The 20,722-nt window shown below is 42.2% G+C and overlaps 1 protein-coding gene and 1 non-coding gene across 3 annotated transcripts; both read left to right on the top strand.

The window, feature by feature from the left end:
* Positions 1-826: 826 nt before the first annotated feature.
* Positions 827-7,005, top strand: LOC100824191 (probable serine/threonine-protein phosphatase 2A regulatory subunit B'' subunit TON2). 2 transcript variants are annotated; one of them, XM_010233401.3, is made up of 12 exons: positions 827-1,080; positions 1,759-1,850; positions 2,058-2,120; positions 2,214-2,312; positions 2,652-2,810; positions 3,336-3,407; positions 3,483-3,615; positions 3,700-3,764; positions 3,861-3,966; positions 4,041-4,142; positions 4,341-4,533; positions 6,477-7,005. In XM_010233401.3, exons 1-12 carry the CDS (start codon positions 915-917, stop codon positions 6,715-6,717), a joined length of 1,491 nt encoding a protein of 496 aa, XP_010231703.1. In that variant the 5' UTR covers positions 827-914; the 3' UTR covers positions 6,718-7,005. The 2 variants fall into 2 exon arrangements, with proteins under 2 accessions (XP_010231703.1, XP_003568929.1); XM_003568881.4 differs by having other exon boundaries at positions 829-1,080; positions 3,891-3,966.
* Positions 5,184-5,304, top strand: LOC112271210. The gene has a single exon (XR_002964203.1). It is a non-coding gene; the product is annotated as a small nucleolar RNA snoR104 (small nucleolar RNA).
* Positions 7,006-20,722: the final 13,717 nt, after the last annotated feature.

Here is a 20,722-nt window from a genome sequence, read left to right as displayed (position 1 = left end):
ATGTGCTACTTAAAAGGTAGATACTCTAAGTTTCGAGAGTTGGTGAATCAACTATCAGGAAACTTGGGTTGCACTGCGTGCAAAATCCGAGAACAATTATGTTGTGCTCGTTTTGATCTTATCCGACATGCAACTAAAACCACTTGGTTGGAATGTTGCTCGTCAGTGCTAACCATTGATTGCCTTTTGCTCGGCACATCCTTAACCGCAAGTCATAATTATGTCAACAAGGCAAAACACACATCTAATAACCTATGGCAATTATGTTTGAGATCGCCAATGCTATATTTGCATATATATGACAGAAAGATCTACAACTTAGACCTCACAACTGGTAATCTATGGCAATTTGTAAGAGCAAATACCCAGTTATATAATGAACCCCAAATAAAGTCTAAGCTTTTTATATCCTATAAAAACGTGAACTCGTCTTGGTGTTATGGTAGCCCATGATTACTTATGACAATTTGCAATCAAAAGTCACATTTCACGTGGGATGATGGTATGCGTTAATGCGTATGGTCATGCATGAAAATCTACTTTGCAATCGGAAAAACATAACTAAGAAAAAAACGTAAAATACCACAAAGATTCCAAGCACATGTTAGTACTCAAGTGCCATCGACTATATCTAACTTGCTACAGACCACAAGTAATCCATGCGTGCAGAATATTGCAAGGCATATGTAACATTTGGCCTCCGCACTCCTTCAAGCACACTTCAAATTAGAATAATTTTGAATTCAAAAATAAGCATTACGGCGGATACAGAAACACCCCTGCTCCCTTGGGCGACAGTCCTCCTACTCGTCACGACCCAAACCGGACCGCGTTCAGACCACCAGCCCGACAAGCAGCTACCTAGTCCCCACGCACACGCTCGGATCCGCCGCCGCTCCCCCGCCGCGACGCAGATGAGCACCGCCTCCGCCGACGGCGGGGACGCCGGAGACGGCGCCTCCTCCGCCGCGCCCGCGCCCGCGGGCAGGCGGATCCCGCCGGCCTCGTCCATGCCGTGGGTCCGCAACCTCCGCCGCTTCGTCGGCACGGGCGCCGGCCTCGGATCCGAGGCCCTCATGGGTCAGTCTCCCCTTCGCGGCCCTCTCGCCCCCCCCCACCCACACTCGTCAGAGCTGCGCTAGGGTTGGTTGGAGGAATTTCACGTTTCGTCTTCCGGAATGGCGGTAGGATTAGTTAGGGTTTACGTGCGTCCTGTTCGAAAATGGCGAGGGGATCGGGCGAGGCTCTGGCGTCGGAGGGTTACAGGATGGCGTTCGGCGCGACGGGGATGAGATCTCCGTTCCTCAGGACGTGAGATCGTCGAAATGGGGCTGGTGGATACCTGGAAAGTGCTCTCCCACGATTTGCAGTGGGTGCCCATGATTTTCAGTGGGTTATTTGGATCGAGACGCGAAGGCTTTCCCTTGGCATGTCACGAGTTAGTGATATTGTATGATTTAGGAAATTAATAGACTTTAGTTGCGCGCCGTTTGAGGTTGCTCTTTTACTTGTCGGTCCGGACAGCTCCTGATTAGTGTAGCCACTTCATTGTAAGCACATACACAAAGAGCTGAGACTGGTTTAGTCACCCTTTTTTTAATCACATTTGTTAAATAAAGCAACATACTTCATTGATGAGAATGGCATCTGGAAAAAGCTCTCTTTGCTGCATTTAAAATGGTTGTTCTAGTGATCAACATTTGTATTTCCCACATGGCATCAATGCGTCAATGATATATCTTAAACCTACCACTGCAGAATTGGAAACAAAAAGGATATTGCTTGAGATTTTCAAGGAGCGGCAGCGAAAGAGTGCTGAAGCGGGTTCCATCCCAAGTTTTTACAAGAAGGTGAGCAACTTGGTTTGCTTTCTTGGATACGTAACCTCTTGTTCTTTTTGCTATGGTAAACCTTTGCAGCGTATCTAAAATGTGATCTAATAGTGCCAGCTGCTTGCATCAGAGATACTAAGTAGCAATGCCAGCTATTTTGGATTCCACCGTGCACAACACTAGTAGTCAACACGTGATGATTCTAATGTTTCCTTTTTTGGACAGAAACCTGAAGATGGATCTATTAGCAATAGGGTTCAAAGGTTGGCAAAATACAGGTTTCTAAAGGTAATTGAGTTTGACTGTTGACTTTGGCACTTGATCATCTTATGAACATCTTATGAATTAGGTCTTGTGGGATGTCTTGCGAACAAATTGCAGAAACAATCAGAACTTCTACTTAATGCTGATGATCTTGATGCCATGTGGGTTTGTCTCAGAGAAAACTGTGTTATTGATGATGCCACTGGCGCTGAAAAGGTAAGATTATAGTCTGGTGGCTGGTGCCCGCATTTTACACCACATTTAGATATCAGATATGGTCAATTTTTTGCTATTGACTTCCTTTCCCTCTAATTTTACCGGACTTCTTTGGATAATGATAAGCATTTCCTGCGATGATATAGATCACGCAGAGAACACTGCAGATTGTTATATTGAACTTCCATCATTAATTTAGCTTGTTGCTACTTGTTTGAATTGTATGTGTATACATACCATGTTGAGACTAACAACGGCATGTCCATTCATCTATTTGTGTTTACACGGGAGAGTTCATGTTACTATATTTCTCATTCGCTTTTTTCTGGAGCACTGCAGATGAATTATGAAGATTTCTGCCATATTGCCACAGTGTGCACAGAGCAGATTGGCCAGAAATGCAAACGCTTCTTTAGCCCTTCAAACTTCATGAAGTTCGAAAAGGATGATTCTGGGAGAATTGCAATCTTACCGTTCTATCTTTATGTTATGCGAACAGTAAGTTATTTTTGACACTGCAACTGTTAGCTTTACCAATTTGATTTGTTTCTGTATGGTGTTGCTTCATTTTTAGCCATAATAAACTATGTGATTCAAGCCCACACTTATACATTTTGCTCTCCTGTTCTTACCCGATGAAATTTTTTGCTGCATAATGTAAATGGCAGCAAACAATTCCTACATTTATTCGTAGTTGATTGCCATGCCAATTCTGTTGAATTTATTAAGAACTAGGGGGTGTTTCCCGATCTTTATTAGGAAAAGGGTTGACAATAGTATTGGTGTTTTCAATACACACGAACCTGAAATATATGATGCACCAAAACAAACCGCCTGGTACAGCAAAACCCGAGACAGCTGCTAAGACCATATTTCTTATATCAGAACGGGAAAATGCAACACTGAACCCGTACATACTTACAAAGTACTATAGTATCACATAATTTCTGGAACTCCCCGCAGCCACTTGCGATGAACTGGGCTGTTTTTATGTATCGCTTTGCTAACTGTTACTTCTTTCAGGTTTCTCTTACTCAAGCAAGAATTGACATGAGTGAACTTGATGAAGATTCTGATGGTTTCCTCCAACCTCATGTATGGACATTCCAGTACATGTTAGTGGTATTTCATACCTTACAAGTATGTCACATGCCTTAATTCTATTTGCAGGAAATGGAAGCATATATCAGAGGGCTTATTCCCAATTTGGCACAATTGCGTGACATGCCATCAGCGTTTGTTCAGATGTACTGCCGCATAGCTGCACGGAAATTCTTTTTCTTCTGCGATCCACACAGACGAGGTACAAAACTGGTGTTTCAGTGGAATCAACTTGCAAATTATTCTTTCTGAGAAGAACTGCACGTGTAACTGTGTATTCATGCAGGGAAAGCATGCATAAAGAAAGTATTGTTGAGCAATTGTCTTCAAGAACTAATGGAATTGCATCAGGTAATAGTAATATCAAATATGGGTTGTATGTATTTATGCAAATTTGATCGTCTTGTACTTTACAATGTAATCTTGCACCATATTAATGGACTGCAGTATCCTATTGACTCTTACAACTATCTTCAGGAGAGTGAGGAAGAGGTAACTGATACTGAGCAGGCTGAAAATTGGTTTTCCTTGACTTCAGCTCAGCGCATATGTGGTATGCCAGCTGCTCTTATTTTGTCATTCTTGTGCTGTATATACATATTTGGTTGATGCCTTATCCCCCTGCAGATATGTTTCTTGCACTAGATAAAGATACAAATGGCACATTGAGCAAACAAGAACTTAAGGAATATGCTGATGGCACACTAACAGAGATCTTCATTGAAAGAGGTTAGAATATGTTTTTTTTTCCTTCTCTTGCGAAGCTTCCATTGTTTCTTCTAAATCACCTTAATGAAAAGGAGAACAGATAACCTTAGTATGCCACTCCAAATCTCCAGTTGTTTTATGTTCGTAACACAGACCATTGATATCTTCTACGAGTCGGCAATCATGAATATAGTATAACAATGCAGTTCTACTTTTCAGTTTTTGATGAACATGTACGCCGGAGCAAAGTTGGAGGTGGCAACAGTCGTGAAATGGATTTCGAAAGCTTTCTTGACTTTGTCTTGGCTCTTGAAAACAAAGATACTCCTGAAGGACTGACATACTTATTTAGATGCCTTGATCTTAACGGAAGGGGATTTCTGACAACTGCTGATATCCATACTCTGTTTAGGTATGTATGTAATTTTTATAATTTTTAACTGTGTATTTTATCTGGTGGCGGCACTATTTCAATTCTTTGCAGTTGTTCCGGTGTTAACCTAGCTATATTTGTTCAGATACAACCCCCTTCGCTTTCTACTTTACTTGTCATTCATATTCATGTTTAGCTGAAAATATCTGCCTGACAAAAGGAACCTGACATAGAGTTGTGGTCACAATCATTATAAAATATCTTGTTGTCTAAATAAATTTAAGCCTTAGCGCCATTTGCGTCAATGTTGAGAACAATCTCTTCAACTTCTCAACCATTATGCTGTTATTTTCTTTCTTTGAAGAATTATGCTGTTAAATCTCCTCCTTCATAATTTTGTAGTGTTTACAGAATAGTCTATCGTCTGTTGACAGTAACTTACTAAAAATGAAAACTCTGTTCAATGATGCTCCGGTGTTAAAAACTTGGCCCTGTTTTTAATACTACATTTTTTTTTATTCCTGTGGGAGCCGAATCCCATAGAATCCTGCATTGTAAACATGACGTTTAAGTGTTCTGTTTTATTTATTTATTTCGCCAAAGGGACTCTAAAAAAATTGTTTGTTTCAGCTTAAGAGTTTTCTAAAAAAAAGTTTGTTTCAGCAGCAATTATGTTCTGGAAGAAAAGAAAGGAGGCTGTGAGAGTTAGCATTCCTGCCTGATACCATCTTCCTAAATTTAGTCTGCCGTTGTTATGTGCTTGCTGAACTAATGGACTGTTCTGCTGGCCTCAATTGGCTGGACATCATTGCTTTATATTCCCTCATTTTCAGTCTATAAGACCTATCTCAAAAGTCACAAATTTTTAATCTGTAAGCCCATTTGTCTTGGAAACAAGCAAATTTATTTACATCTACACCAATTACTATGTAATTTTGGTTCCCAATGTGGAACCAACCAATGGTTGAAAAAGACATGTGTGCATACTGCATACATGCTTCATTACTGATTGGTCTAGCACCTCATTAGGCACTCCTTTGTAGGGATGTCAACGGCTGGCTAAACGGCGCCGCAAAGCCCGCATAGTAAGCATCTCAGTGCGTTTTGGTGCCGCGTTTGCATCCTGATGCATGGCTGCATGCTTGATCAGGGACTAAACGGGCCGCCGTTTACATCCCGACCTTTGTTAGTGTGAATTTGGAGATGTGCCTTATAATCTGAAAGGGAGGGAGTACCTGTTTTTTTAGCCCGCAAGAAGTTCTCTAGTGTTTTGTACTAACCAGTTACACACATGTCGGGTAAAAACTGAAGTGACTCATAATATAATAGTATCTTTGAACCCTAAATTCAGAGTTGGTCACCTATTCTAAAGCAGATTTTGGGCACCTAGGTCTGTCATCACCCTATGTTTCAGCTTCTAGAAGGGTAGTGTTGAATAACACAAATAGAGATCTTCATTAGTGGACTCCCATAGTTCTGTGCTTGTATGGTTTGATCAACCATTCAGCCGCGGAATGATACAAAAAATCTCGAAACTACCATCTGTATATTTACTGTGAAAAAATATTAGGAATTACAACTTGCATGTTGATGTATAGAAGCCTGTCATACCTTGAGGTGTGTCTAATTTGTTTTATGTATAATCATATAAGCTATAACCAACAACATATCGTGATACCATCTTACACAAGATGCATGCCAAGGTCATATGTATATGACCATATTTTTAATGGCTCTGGTATTTTCACACATCAGGATATTATAGTTCTGTCTATATGCTATGAGACCTAATGGTAAATAATTCTGAAATCAGAATGTTTTGAATAGAAACCTTAACCTTTATGTCATAGTTGTGACATTCTTCAAAATCTTTTGATGGTAGTGTTCTAATCGAAAAATCAGCTTAGAATATTCCTTTTGCCCATTGTTCTCACTTTGGTTGATCCATAATTTCTCTCATGCAACGGTGCTATTGTTTACAGAGACGTACACCAGAAATGGATCGAGGGTGGGAACTATGAGCTTTGCATCGAAGACGTGAGGGATGAAATCTGGGACATGGTGAAACCAGCGGATCCTCTCAGGATTGCGCTCACAGATCTCCTTTCCTGCAAGCAAGGTGGGACTATCGCCAGCATGCTTATCGACGTTCGCGGCTTCTGGGCCCATGACAACAGAGAGAACCTCCTACAGGAAGAGGAAGAACAAGTGGAAGAGGCTTGAGTGAGTATGAGTTGTCCAGCTGCGAAGTAACATGTTATGGCGCTTCACGGTCTCAAGGCACGGGCAGTCATATGTTCCGTGCTGTATGTGTTATTGTAGCCTATGTAGTTGTACTAGAGCTGTTGTAACTTGTAAGTGTGCCATTTATGTAAGTGTGTCTAAATCTGAGAGAATACGAGTTTAACCGTGGAGCAATCGTGCCGGCTAACTGTGTATCGTAGAGCTTTTGTTTGAACGCTGAAAGCTAAGTATGTGAAGTATTTACTTAAAACGATATTTTCCGATGACCATGCAGAGTGTGAGTGATTGTGGCGGCCAACCCTGTGCCGCAGGGCTTTTGTTTGAACGCTGAAAGCCACAGTGTGAAAGCCGTATTTACCAATGACCACGGTGTTCCTGACTTCAAACTGGCATGGCATTTTTCCACCGATTGTTGTCGAAATATTACATGTATTTAGACAATTTTTAAGAATAAATACATCCATATTTGGTCAATTTGAGTCAAAGAATTTAGAGTCAGAGGGAGAGGGAGTAGTATGCAGTCTCGTGGTAATTGGTTCATTTATACCTGAAACATTGGTTGCTCACTTTGTTTTTTTGGAACCATGCGTATGTGACAAGATCACGGGAGCGTTGCTTTACATCAAGCCTTGACGTGCTGTATAAAAAAGAGTTGGCAAGAGAGGGTCAAGTATGCGAACCCATGCACCACGGAGAGTACGGCCCAAATTTCCGTCGGGGAGGGCGCGCATAGAGTACCATCAGCGGGCCGCGTCTACTCGTGGAAACCCAAGTTCTCACGGGGCGAATAATGCCAGCCGGTTAAGGCCTTAACTGGGCCAAATTAAACATTCCTGCTCAGGAGCAGTTAATACATTTTCAGACGCCTTTCTTTCCGGCTCCGCTGGCATCGTCGTTCAGCGGCCGTAAGTATTTGACATGGGCTCAAGCACACTAACCACAGAGCGTTATGCCAACTCTTAGCCCTCCGTGGATAGAGTTATAGGAGCGAACCACCACACCCGGCTGGTTAAGTATCGGGACGTTAGTATATAAGATGGTGCTTATGTCCTTCTGTTAGCGATGTGGTACTATCTTTGAGTCTTTTGAGGTGTCCTGTCAAGCGCCAACCTAGTTGGCCGAACTGGCCGGGAAATAGCTGCGATCACCAACCTATACTGGGATGAACCGACCAAAGTAGCCAATGCCTCCTGTTGAATCAAATACAGAGGTACACACGCCTAAAGGGTATTTCGTGTTGCGAAGATTGATATCATAGAGAAGACATTTTCGAGAGATATCATTTTAATGCTTAGTTAAAGTGGTTACTTTGTAGTTTCTTGTGTCTATGATCCGAATCACTATAAATGTAATGATTTTCGGGTTTGAATAAAGTTACAGGTGGTTCTCAAAACAAAGAAATCATCACTCTGCCACATAGAAGTTACAGTAACTCTGCAGCCATGCCATGATTTTTAAATATTTTGCATTTAGTAGTCTAAGTTTCTCGATGAGGATAATTAATTCGGTCGTTGTGGTCGGACTCTATTAACGATTTCCGACCACATTCCACATGGGGCACTGTTTGATGTTCTTTCTCCAATCTTGGATTGGGGAAGAAGGGGATATTCGCGACTACTGGCGGTTTCATTATGGGGCAGCTCATGATCTTCATATCGATCTATTATCCACCTTTGTATCTATTCTTTCTTAGCTAAACGGGTGGAAGATCCATCCAATTTTGTTATATCATGGACTGGAAAAACAAACGGATTAGAATTTGACTGAAATGCATGATCTTCACGGGTATCACTTTTCACGACACCTAAAAGGTGAAATAGCGATTTTCGAGCCATTTCCTATAAGAGAATGGTTTCCATTACTTTGAGAAATGGATTCTTATATCGAACTATAGTTATTGCATTAAAGAAGAAAACAAACTAATAGAAGTCGAAGACGCGGAATGGTAGTGAATGTAGAGAAACATTCTTCTAATTTTCTTGTTCCTGAAAATATTATATCTATCTCCTAGACGCCGTAGATAATTGATAATTTTCATGTCTTTCAATTCTCGTACTCGTAATTGGAAAGTTATGGAAGGAGACCCGTCATTTTGCAAATTTCGAATCAGGCCAAGCGTCTTAATACATATGCAAAAAAAAATTTCATTAGTGGCCCACCATTGGTTAGAAGATTTAGCTTGTATGAATCACTATTGGTTTGATATGAATAATCGCAATCGCTCTGTTTATTAAATGGCATGACAATTTTGCAAATTGTCATCAATAAGCTGAGAACAAGAAATTAAACTTGGTTAAACTTTAAGATGTTTGAGTTAGGACAAAGTTTAAACAGATCTTATGTTTAGGAACAAATCGAGTACTCGCTATCGGTTAGTACGATGTTTACTGCTGAAAAATAATCCGCCGAATTAATCACACGTGAGGCCTATCCAAAGATTCGCCGCTTAACTACACAGAATTCACAACTGAATCGGCATTGACCCAAACTGGATGCAAATCATGGAGGCCAAAGAGTCACCGAGCATAGGCCACATTTTATCTGCCATGCTCGAGGCACTGGACCACCCAAAGACTATATTATTTATTTGCCAATTACACAAAGAATTTGCAAATCGGAGGCGCCAACAACCTCCATACTTTACCATCCATCATCAGGGTTCTCACAAATTCGATCTTGTAAAAAATGCAGGATGCCAACACTTCCGAACCCCGAGGGTCTACATACCATCTCCCAACTTATTTTACATCAAAGTCCTGGAGTCACAAAAATGATCTTCTGATTTTGTCAATTTCCATTTTAACTACTGGCGGGATTTGAGCAAGACCTGGGCCAAAAATAAGCGCTCATAGCTCCCACAAAAATACCCCATGCCAAAGTATTAAAAAAATGGATTGATTACATGATTATTAAGGTATTTAAACTCGCGGTCTGGATGATCTAATTTTGTTTTGGTTTATGGAGTTAATTTATGGGATAGTGATGAAATAAAATCTACGTCAGATATTTCTATAGCATGAAATCGATAATAAGATGAATCAATTTAAGGCTTTATAATTTAAAGTTACAAATAGTAGTACTCTCTCGGTTCCTAAATACAAGAAGTTAGTTTTGTCCTTAGTCAAACTTCTTCCAGCTTGATAAAATTTATTAAAATTAAGATCTACAATATCAAATGAATATAGTATGAAAATATATGCAATGACAGATTTAATAAAACTAATTTGAAGTTCTATATGTTAATACGTTTTTCTATGAACTTGGTCAAATTTGAATTTTTTTTACTCAGTACAAAATTAGGAGTTCTTATATTTCGGAACAGAAGGCGGCGCTCGCAAAGAAAAAAAAAGTGGAAATGGTGGAACTTGCAAAGAAACAAAAAACTCGAAAGGGTGGAACAAGCACGCGCAGACACTCTGACGATGGCAGGCGAAAGGTTCCATCCACCGGTTCGATCGATCACATTGCTTGGGCCCTGCTAGCTGCTCTTCTCTTTTATCAGGCTGAGTTTAACGGGCTGAACTTTTTATAACCGAAAGACCGAAAGGCATGCATGGGAAGTTAGATTTTTTTTTAAGTGCAACGCATGGCCTTTATTAATCAACAAAAAGCTCTTGCATGGAAAGTTGGATAAGTGGCCTGACCCAGGCCAAACGTAAATCCTAACTATATACCATTAGAGAAAAACTTCAGGGCCTCGGGCCATGGCCTAGGAAACCGATAATAAGATGAATCAATTTAAGACTTTATAATTTACTGTCGACCCATTCATTTCTAAATATAAGAAGTATTAACTTTGTCCTAAGTAAAATTTGGCTTTGATCAAGTTTAGAGAAAAATATACTAACATATATAACTCCAAATTAGTTTTATTAAAATAACACCAATCTTTAAAGCATCATGTGTTACTTTTTTTAATCGGTTTTGTTATTGACAAGTTGACTATTTTTTAGTTAAAAATCAGTCGACATGTTAACATCAGATCTTAATCCAACGTTATCAAGTGGAAGATGAAAGAATGATGACGACCCTTAAATCTTAAGTCAATTGTTCTGAACGTCAATTGATATTTAACGCTCATTTTTATGCTCGCTTGATTGATGGTCAACATTGATGCAGACAGCTGCATCCCCACAGGTAACACCCAAGGACGATGTTATTTCTTTGTAAACACTAGACACACTTTCTGTAGGAGAAAAAAAGAGTTGGCATACCAGGGTGGAAGCTAGCGAACCCGTGGTACCACACCAAGCTACAAGGTTGGTACTGGTACCCCAAGTACTACATGTGCGGGCTTGAGATATATGCCCGTCAGCCATAGGCCGTCACTTGGGCTAAACCACGACGGTTGTCACCGCCGGTCAACCTATGCCCTTTATCTCGGGCGGGACTGTTTGCCACGGGCTTCCAGCCCACTATCACCCTGAGATGTCAACTCTTTAGCCCTCCACCGAAGCTGGAGTTACCGGCGCGCGCCACCACGCCTGGCCGACGCTGTAGCCCAGTGGTACGTATATAAATTGCTGCCAACGATGCTCGATTAGCGGTGTGGTATTTTTTTTTTTGAGAGGTGATATTATTATTGTTTTGAGTTAAGGTTAACTTAGCGGGCCTAACTGGGCCGCAAAATTAGCGCTGATTAATCCCGCGTTGCGCCCGATCCAAGAGGTCGGCCGGCTGCTCCCTTTCCTCTGCTGTCTCCGACGATATGTGCATGGCAAAAAAAAAAAAAATCTCGATGGACAGCATCTAGTAGCTACTCTCTTCGATTCTAAATTGTTGTCGAAATATTACATGTATCTAAACATTTTTTTAGAATAGATACATCCATATTTGGACAAATTTAAGTCAACAATTTAGGATCAGAGTAGTACGTACCTAGCTTCCTTTTCTTGAGTTCTCTTGAGCCCAAACATACGTGACTGGTTTTGTGTACCAATATTTGGCGTGCGCCCCTTTCTTTCGTTCCATCCATCCGGTCGCCCCGCCTCCTACCGTCAGGAGGTCGGTTGCGCTAGTTCAAACCGGACGAACACACGAAAAAAAGACGGTGTGGCGTACTAGCCTAGCAAAGGAGAATGACCAGCAGTCGGTGGCAATTGGAGAAGGAGCAACGATGGCAGCTCATCGGCGAAAGAGGAGGATCAACGGGCAGCGGAGGAGAAGGAGCAATGGGCAGTGGATCGAGGAGATGGAAGTGGTGATGGAAGAGAAGAGGCAACTTTTTGCACGTGGGCTGTAGGTGCGTAATGCGGTCTAGGTAACCAAACAAAAAAAATGCACGGCAGGTGCAGGCCCGATGCGAGGCAAGCTACCAAACACACACCCTTTAATTTCTAGCTGCCTTTTAATTTCTAGCTGCGAAATGCACCCTCTAATTTATTAAACAGAAAATATGCCTGCCGCCGGTTAAGGCCGCGACTTGGGCCAAAATCAACATTCCCGCTCCTGCCTCGTTGTCAAGAGAAGTGCACCCTTAATTTATTAAAAATGTTGTTACGTGCGTTGCTGCGAGAAATATTAAAACAAATGTACAAATAAATGCTTAAAGTTAACTAAAACTAATGATAAAAGTGTTCTTATTTTACATTTAAAAACAATAGAACCTAAGAAGTACGTGATAAAATGATGTTACAAAAACAATAAAACCCCTTGGAAAGAACCCCGAAAGCCATGTGCGTCGTCGCCTCATGGCGATTACGGCCAGAATAGCGATTTAGATCTAGGTTTGCCTGCAAACCAAGTTTAGGGGCATACAAGATTGATTTGCATGTTGTTAGACTAAACTGTTACCATGTGCCAAGTTCATGTACTGACAATGTTATTTCTTCATATTTTTAATACAAATTTGTTTATACCTTTTCTCTCGAGGTATACATGTTAAATGAAATTTTCAAATATCTTTTCCATGTTTAACATGAAAGTATTGTGCTGGCTAACTTTGTATCGTAAGGCAGCATTATTTACTTAACCTGTGTTTACCGATGACCATGGATGGTGTTTATGACTTCAATCTGGGACGACATATTCAATACATCCCCCGTTACTAAAAATAAGGCATAACTTTTTCTTTGACCGAGTCTTTGACCAATGATTGTTCCATCAACATGTGACTTATGTGTTACAAATCATAACCATAAACAACTATTTTTAAATATGAATGCAAAAATATCAATTTAAATTCACAAAAATATACTTCTTTGTACGAAAATAAGCAATTCGGATTTGCCTGATTCGCATGTATTTTTACTCCCTCCTTTTTAATGACAAATCTAATGGTGTGCGTTTTGTGCTTTTTTAAGCAAAAGGCTTAATTATAAGTTGATTCATATGAGTCGTTAAATTAAGATCCGTGTGTTATCTCCGCCAAAATAAAACAAGTTGACTGATTTCTAAAAAGACCAAAACAGTATACATCGAGAAAAGAGTTGGCATTAGGGGTTAAAAGTAAGCGAACCCTGCACCACGGAGAGTACGGCCCAAATTTCCGTCAGCAGGCCGCACTAGTCGTGGAAACCCAAGCTCTCACGGGGCTCTAGGCTGGGGAAACTTAATCCAGCCTGCATGCCAGCCGGTTAAGGGTTTAGGCCCTAACTGGGCCAAAATCATTCCTGCTGCTCAGACTCATGAGGCAGTGTTTCGGACACAGGAAACCATGAAGTTAACGGGCCTGGTCCGCCTTAGCAAAATATGGCGGCGGCATGTTAGCCGAGCCAGCTTTTGACATGGGCTCAAACGCACCAACCCCGTTATGCCAACTCCTTAGCCCTCAGTGGTTAGAGTTACAGGCGCGAACCACCACACCCGGCTGCTGACGGGTGGAGACGTTGGTATATATTTTGGTGCTCACGTTCGTCTGTTAGCGGGGTGGTACTATCTTTGAGTCTATCGAGCTGTCCTGTCAAGCACTAACCTAGTGACCGCCGAACTGGGCCGGGAAATAGCAGCGATCAGCAGCAACCTGGTGGGCTGAAACTGGCCGAAGGACGAGATGGGAGAAGATCAGAACAGAAGACAGTTTGAATATTCTCAAAAAAGAAGAAGACAGTTTGAATGAGCCTCCGGCAGCTTGCAAGCGTGAGATCCGTCGTCGTATCGTTGCTCCGCTCCATGGTCTGAAGTGCGAGATGGCAGAAGATCAGAAACAAAATTAAAAAATATTCGCTCTTTTTTATAATTCTCGTTTCAAATTTGTCCAAACATGAATATATCTATTTTTAAAAAATGTCTAGATACATGTAATATTTCGACAACAATTATCGAACGGAGTATTGGCGATTTTAATGAAGTACTCCATAGAGATGAACATGATGGAGTGAATGAGCGCAGTAATGCGCAGATCGCGGCTTTCCGCGAGACAATTGACGTGTGTGGCCTGGCCGATCTTGGCTTTAAGGGCGCGCCGTGGACCTTTGAGAAGAAGGTAGCAGGGGGGAGGTACTGCCGGTCCCGGCTCGACCGGGCTCTAGCTTCCCCAAGCTGGATTGACCGCTATCCTCTAGCGGATCTTCAACACCTGACGGGTGTGACTTCTGACCACTTGCCGATTTTTCTTCGTTTCGTGCCGCCGGATGACCGAGGCCCTGCAAATTGACGCATCTTCAGGTATGAAACGATGTGGGAGTCACATGATTGTTTTGATCCTTTTTTGAAACAACAGTGGCAGGACCGGGGAAAATGCACTACCACGACGGAAGTAAAGACAAATTTGCATGCTGTCTCGGGTTGCCTCAAATCCTGGAATCGCAACACTTTTGGCAATGTCCGGCGACAAATCTATCAGCTCCGAGGAGCTGGAAACTCTCCGTGCAATGCCCGAGAGAGTGGGTCCATCGGATGAGGAGAACAAGATTGTCGAGCGCCTCGCTGAACTTTATCACAGGGAGGAACTTATGTGGAAGCAGCGCTCGCGCATTGCCTGGCTTGCTGCTGGTGACAAGAACACCCGTTTTTTCCACCAACGAGCGAGCAGGAGAAAGAAAAAGAATAAGATTGTTAATCTTAAATGAGATGACGGCACTCTGGTGGCAGACGACCGGGAAATGTCGGACATGACGAGGGATTTCTATTCTCACTTATACACCTCTGAAGGCACAAGTGGGATGGAGGCTGTTTTGGACGCGGTGCCGCGGAAGGTCACATTAGCAATGAACCTTGAGCTGTGTGCCCCTTACTCCGCGATAGAGGTGAAGGAAGCTCTCTTCCAGATGTTCCCAATCAAGGCGCCGGGCCCCGATGGTTTTCTAGCACATTTTTTTCAGCGCAATTGGGTTCTTATGTTCTTTGCTTTGTAGTCCAACGGCCACGCTCTGCCTTCCTGTTCTTACGTTCTTTGCTTTGTAGTCCAAGCCGCGTTCTGCGTCAGTGCATACCTGTTTATCTTCTTTTCCTTTTATTTCTCTCTCGAGTGGTCAAAATCTTGGCTATCGATATTAAGGCTACCACGTTCTGCGTCGATGCATGCTACGATTTTCCACATCTGGTTGTCTGGCATACCGTGATATTTTTCTTTAAAACGGAGGATGACCAAACTAGAGAAAGCCACGTGGGGGAAGCAAAACAAAGTCATCACCAGGACCCCCCAAAATCCCGATGTCGTATGTCTGGTGAGAGTAGCTTCATCAGACTGCTGCTAACCTCACAATAAAAGGTTAATTGGATCTATGCCACTTTCTATTCCACCAATTGGAGATATGTCATTACAAAAATTTGATTTGGACAAATTTCACTCTAACTGTCGGGGGGATGACCCTGGGTAGGGTCTTGACGACACGCATTAGCCGAGATGACGAAGACAAGGCCGGCATAGGCATATATGCCAGCATCCTTAAACCAAACTAATACTAAGCCGGGATATCAGGTGTATGCCGCCATATTTATCTTGTCTTACGTGTTTACAGGATAAGGACGAGTACACTGATCTCGGCCCTCGCCGAGATGAATCAACGGTCTTATCCTTATCTCATGGCGCAAAGTAAAGCAGCGTTCTCTTTATCACGGAAAAGCAGTCGCTGCTTACGTCGCGGTGCCAGGCGACTGCGCAGAGAAGCACCGAAAGAGAATCTGTGACGGAAGCCGGCAGCTAGCAGCAGTACTTGTTGCAGGGTGCCAGGAAAAGTAAAGTTGTCTTGTCTCCTGCGGTGCCACTCGGAGGAAAACCAAAGCGTGTGCCCGGCGAGGCCCAAAAAAGATAACGTTAGCCCCTGACCCACATGTCAGTGGGACATGGGCGGTCCATAAATAGAGCACCACCTCTCTGCGGAGAGGGACGAAGAATTAGACATCTAGGGTTTTCCCCTTCTTCTTCTTCTTCCTCAAGAATACAACTCAAGGAGCATCATTGTAGATCTCGGTATCTCGACTGATACAGCAAAGCAGGAGTAGAAGTGTTACCTCGGCAAGAGGGCTCCGAACCTGGGTAAATCTGTGTGTGCTTGAGTGCTTGTGTGTGTTTCTCTTCACGTCCTGCCTCCTCCGGATCCTCTTTCGTCCATCGGCCCCAACATAAGCCATCCTATGACATCTGCCGTGACACCACCACGACACTAACTTTCTTATACCTCTACCAATGCAATTTTATCCGATCCCAACACGTATATTGTCTAAATAGGTATAGACATAGCTCTATACGAACAGTTTTTTCCCACCCCAAGTCAAACAGTTCTATTCCTCTTTATCCCCCGGGCGCTCCTCATATCCCGTCCCCAACTGTACTGCTGATCGTATACTGTCTAAATATGTATAGACATAGGCATAAATTTTTTTGAACCTTTATGGTGCCTGAAAAACTCGAACGTACAGATGGACGTTGTAAATAGGGGTATTATAGTAAATACTGTTGTACATGTTGAAATACATGTATTTTATGAACAGTTATTGGTCTTAAGTGGACATAATGACATTGATAAAGGTATAACAAAATTAGAGTGGCATTTCTCCAAGTCAAGTTTTTTTAATGGCGTATCTCCAACCGGTGAAATAAACAGTGGCATAGATCCAATCAACCCTATAATAAAAGATTAAAACATATGAAATTTAAAGAACACAATTCATAGTCAAGCCTACGAAAAGGATCAGCAGACGTGTGCCGATGATGACAAGTACAACCTTAGGTCAAACTCGGTGTTTTTCATCCCAAACACCAAGCTTCAAGCCATCACCTTCAACGAGAACATGACCCTAGCTACGTTCACATTGCCGAATGATGCGGACAGCCGCTTCTCGCCCTAGTGGTCTCCCCACAAGCAACACCCAATGATGGTTTTCTTTTTTGCACGTGAACTTCGCAGATAAGAGAGAAAAAAACCGTATAATTTGTTCGTGGAACGGAGACAAAAGATGTTGCCTCAATTCATTAATTAAGAGTGTAATAGCCAACATGCAGAAGCAAGAAAAAAACAGAAAACCGCGCAGTTCCTGGGTCCCCGCTACCTCCTACCGCTGGAGAGGCAAGCAGAGAGCCGTCGTTGCTTGCCGGTCGGCCAAGTTGGTACCACTATTTCTGTTAGAAAAGATTACTGGTACTTCCTCCGTCAAATAAAAATGTTTGTCAAAATTTGAATGTATCTAAAAATTATTTGGTGTATAGATGCATTTAAATTTGATCAAAGTTGAAACATCATTTGTTAGACGGAGTCAGTATGATTTTTTCCACTGTATTTTTCCAGCCCATAGTGCAACCACTAAGATCGTGACATAGCCGTACGGAAATTATCGTACGTCTAGCCACGCTCATATGTTCAATTATGAACAAAAATAAAACTTGCCCCAGAACTGTTTTGGAAAAAACTCATAATTTTCTTGGGTCTGTCCCGTCCTTAATTAGTGAAAGTTCTCAAAATATGTTGAAAACGTAGGTACTTGAACCAAGTGCCATTTGTTCAAGTCATAAATAGGAACAAGTGAAATATGTACTTTTGGTGATGATCCATTTCATGATTTTCTTATAAGGATTTCATTTTCTCCACAAAGGTAAATATAAGTACTCCCTCCGTCCTAGTTCCCAGGGCGTAATCCCAAAATCTATTTGTTCCATAACCTCCCACCTCTTAGGCATAATTTTACTTATGGAGAGTAACCACACTCTACATTTATTCCAAGCCGGAGGTGTGAACTCGTTTCGTTTTTGCATGGATATGAAGTGCGATCCGGGAAAACCAAAACGAACCGGTGCATGCAGAGATAAATCCGGGATTAGTTTCCTTTTTATGTTATTCCGGCAGTTAATGCCCTTAATCATGGAGGTTTATTCCGGCAGATAAATCATCGCAGTTAACGCCCTTAATCGTAGAGTACTGGAGTACGTGAGAAATTAAGGAGAGGGAGAGAGAAACCAGCGCCAATCACGCTATGCCTTGGGCCAAGATTTTCAAAAATTAGCCAAGAAGTAAGTTTTTACCGGCTCCATGTGGATTAACGATAGCCTATGAACGGATCGGATGGCGGTTCACTCATAGAGACTCGACAATATATAGCTGCTTTCCACCCAAGCATTAAGTGGGATTTGTGGCCAGCCACAAACACCCGCTTTATTGACGGCGAGAAAGGAGGAGGTGATGCGGAGAGCCGCCGCATGCTCCAATTGTATCCACACATGTGACATCCAAGGACGATGGTGTTCCTAGAGGTGGCGGTCTTAGCCATCGGTAAAGTCGCCCATGGTACTCGACTCAAATGTGTAGTGTATGGGTTGCGTTTTTTACCACGGTTGTTACCGTAACAGTATGGGGTATAAGCATGCCATGGCTTGCCCATGAATTGCCATTAATATTTTTAATGATGTTTGAATGTCAAACTACAATTACGAAAATTCATTATTATTTTCCACATGAATCATGCTTTTCTATTGATGATTAATCACTGTAATGTGTAAAACCATAATTACCTATCAATGCACACCCGTATTTTCTATTCCTTTATTTCACTCTCATATATATGGTCAAAGTCTTTTCTCTTGATTTTAAGGCTACTTGCATAGTCGATGATGCGATTTCCGCCATCTTGTTATATTATTAAAACCAAGACAAAGGACCGCGTGTGTCTTGCGACCAGTGGTGAACCCAGATTTTGAATATTGTGTGGGATAAACTACGTTTTTAATATTGGGTGTGGCAAATACATTGCAGTTCTATTTTTCCCAAAAAAAATTGACAACTCTAGAAATAAAAAGGATTTCAAAAATTATTTGGTGGCGCCTGCCCCTGCTTGCGACAATACTTCAACAGGCTACCATTAATCTTATGACAAGAGACCGAAATAAACAAAAACAACACAACTCATAGGCAAAACCATGATGAACAAAGTCGACCCAAAAAGTAAACTCAAGGCCGCATGCCTCGTCACGACTAATTTTCCTGATAGTTTTAGTAATAAAAAAAAGATTTCAAAAATTATTGGGTGCGTGCCCCAACCGGATCCGCCCTTGCTTGCTACATTAATTTCAATAGACTACCATTAATCTTATGACAAGACACCAAAATAAACGAAAAGAACACAACTCATAGGCAAACCCATGATAAAAACGCCGACCTAAAAAATAAACTCAAGGCCATATGCCTCATCACGAAAGAACTTCACTAGACTACAACCCCCTATGGTAAGAGACCAAGACCAGCGAAAAGAACACAAGTCATATAGGCAAAGCCTTAAAAAAGGATCGCTGCACGTGCGTCGATGATGATGAGTCCAACATATGCTCAGTTCGGGGCTTCATTTCACAAACCCGAACTTCAAGACACCAATTTCAAAAAGGATAAGCCATTGCGGCATAATTTTTGTTCTCGTGGATTTTATGCAAGAATTATCTGGAATTTACATCTCGCAAGAACAATTTTAAGAGAAATAATAAAGTAAAAAACGAGACAAAGAATATTTTTAAAAATAATAAAAAGAGGGGAGGAGGCAAAAAGAGTTGGCGCGTGGGGTTTAAGTGAGCGAACCAGTGGACCACGGACGGAGCAGCCCAAGCGTGTCATACATATACACGAGGGCCACCTCTCTGTGGAAACCCAACGTATACAAAGCAGGGCTACTGTCTGGGAACAAATCCCACAGGCAGACAAACCCGCCGACCATCCGGCCGGCTACTTGGGCCAAGAATGACACCGTCAGTCGTACTAACGGCCCATCTACTTGTAGAAGCTACAAGTAGGCAAGGATCAGTCAATTTTTTTAGACTTGATCCACTCTTTCTGAGTGGGCAGTTACATCCATCCACTCAGTGGCCCGTAACTGTTACGGGCCCTCCTCCTCACCGAATTTCCGGCGGGACTACTTTTCTGCCACGGGCTTCAAGCCCACCAACCCCACGCATCAACTCTTTAGCCCTCCGTTAGCTGGAGTGACAGGCGCGCGCGACCACGCCTAGCCGCTGGACGGAACGACTGCCAGGTATATATCCTGGGCGGGACTTTAGTCAGCTAGCCGTGTGGTACTATTATTATGCGAGTACGAAGAACCAGACGGGCGTGGGCCTAGTTGGGCTGCACTCAACGCTTTGTCTTGAGACAACTTATGCATGTCGTTTTTATGTACCTGTCTGAGTATTTTTATGGATAAATTCCATGTTTGGTTAGCTCTAGCTAGGTCTAGAATGCCAACTTTTAATTAGGGGAGGGAGTGAAAAGAAAGGCATCATCATTATAATGTACTCTCTTGTATACCAGCCGAACGAGCAAAGTCGAAACACATTAATTATGGGCATCTCCCAATGGGGTCTCTTAGCCACATCTTTCAAAGAACACAACATCACCACGTGCCGACATTGCGGTACGATTTTTTATAGGATTTTATGCGGGAACTATCTGGCCTTTACATTTCACAACACTTTTTGGACAGCAAGAATCTTTTTATTTCAAAAAAAGAGAGGCAAAAACACCTTTTGGATATCAGGAATAAAAAGAGAGAGGCAAAAGAGTTGGGCATGGGGTTTTTAAAGTGAAGGAACCAGTGGACTGGAAGCGTGCCATACACGAGGCCACCGCAC

This window comes from Brachypodium distachyon, chromosome 2 (genome assembly GCF_000005505.3).
Source record: "Brachypodium distachyon strain Bd21 chromosome 2, Brachypodium_distachyon_v3.0, whole genome shotgun sequence".
NCBI classification, from domain to species: Eukaryota; Viridiplantae; Streptophyta; class Magnoliopsida; order Poales; family Poaceae; genus Brachypodium; species Brachypodium distachyon.
This window is presented reverse-complemented; position numbering and strand designations above follow the sequence as displayed.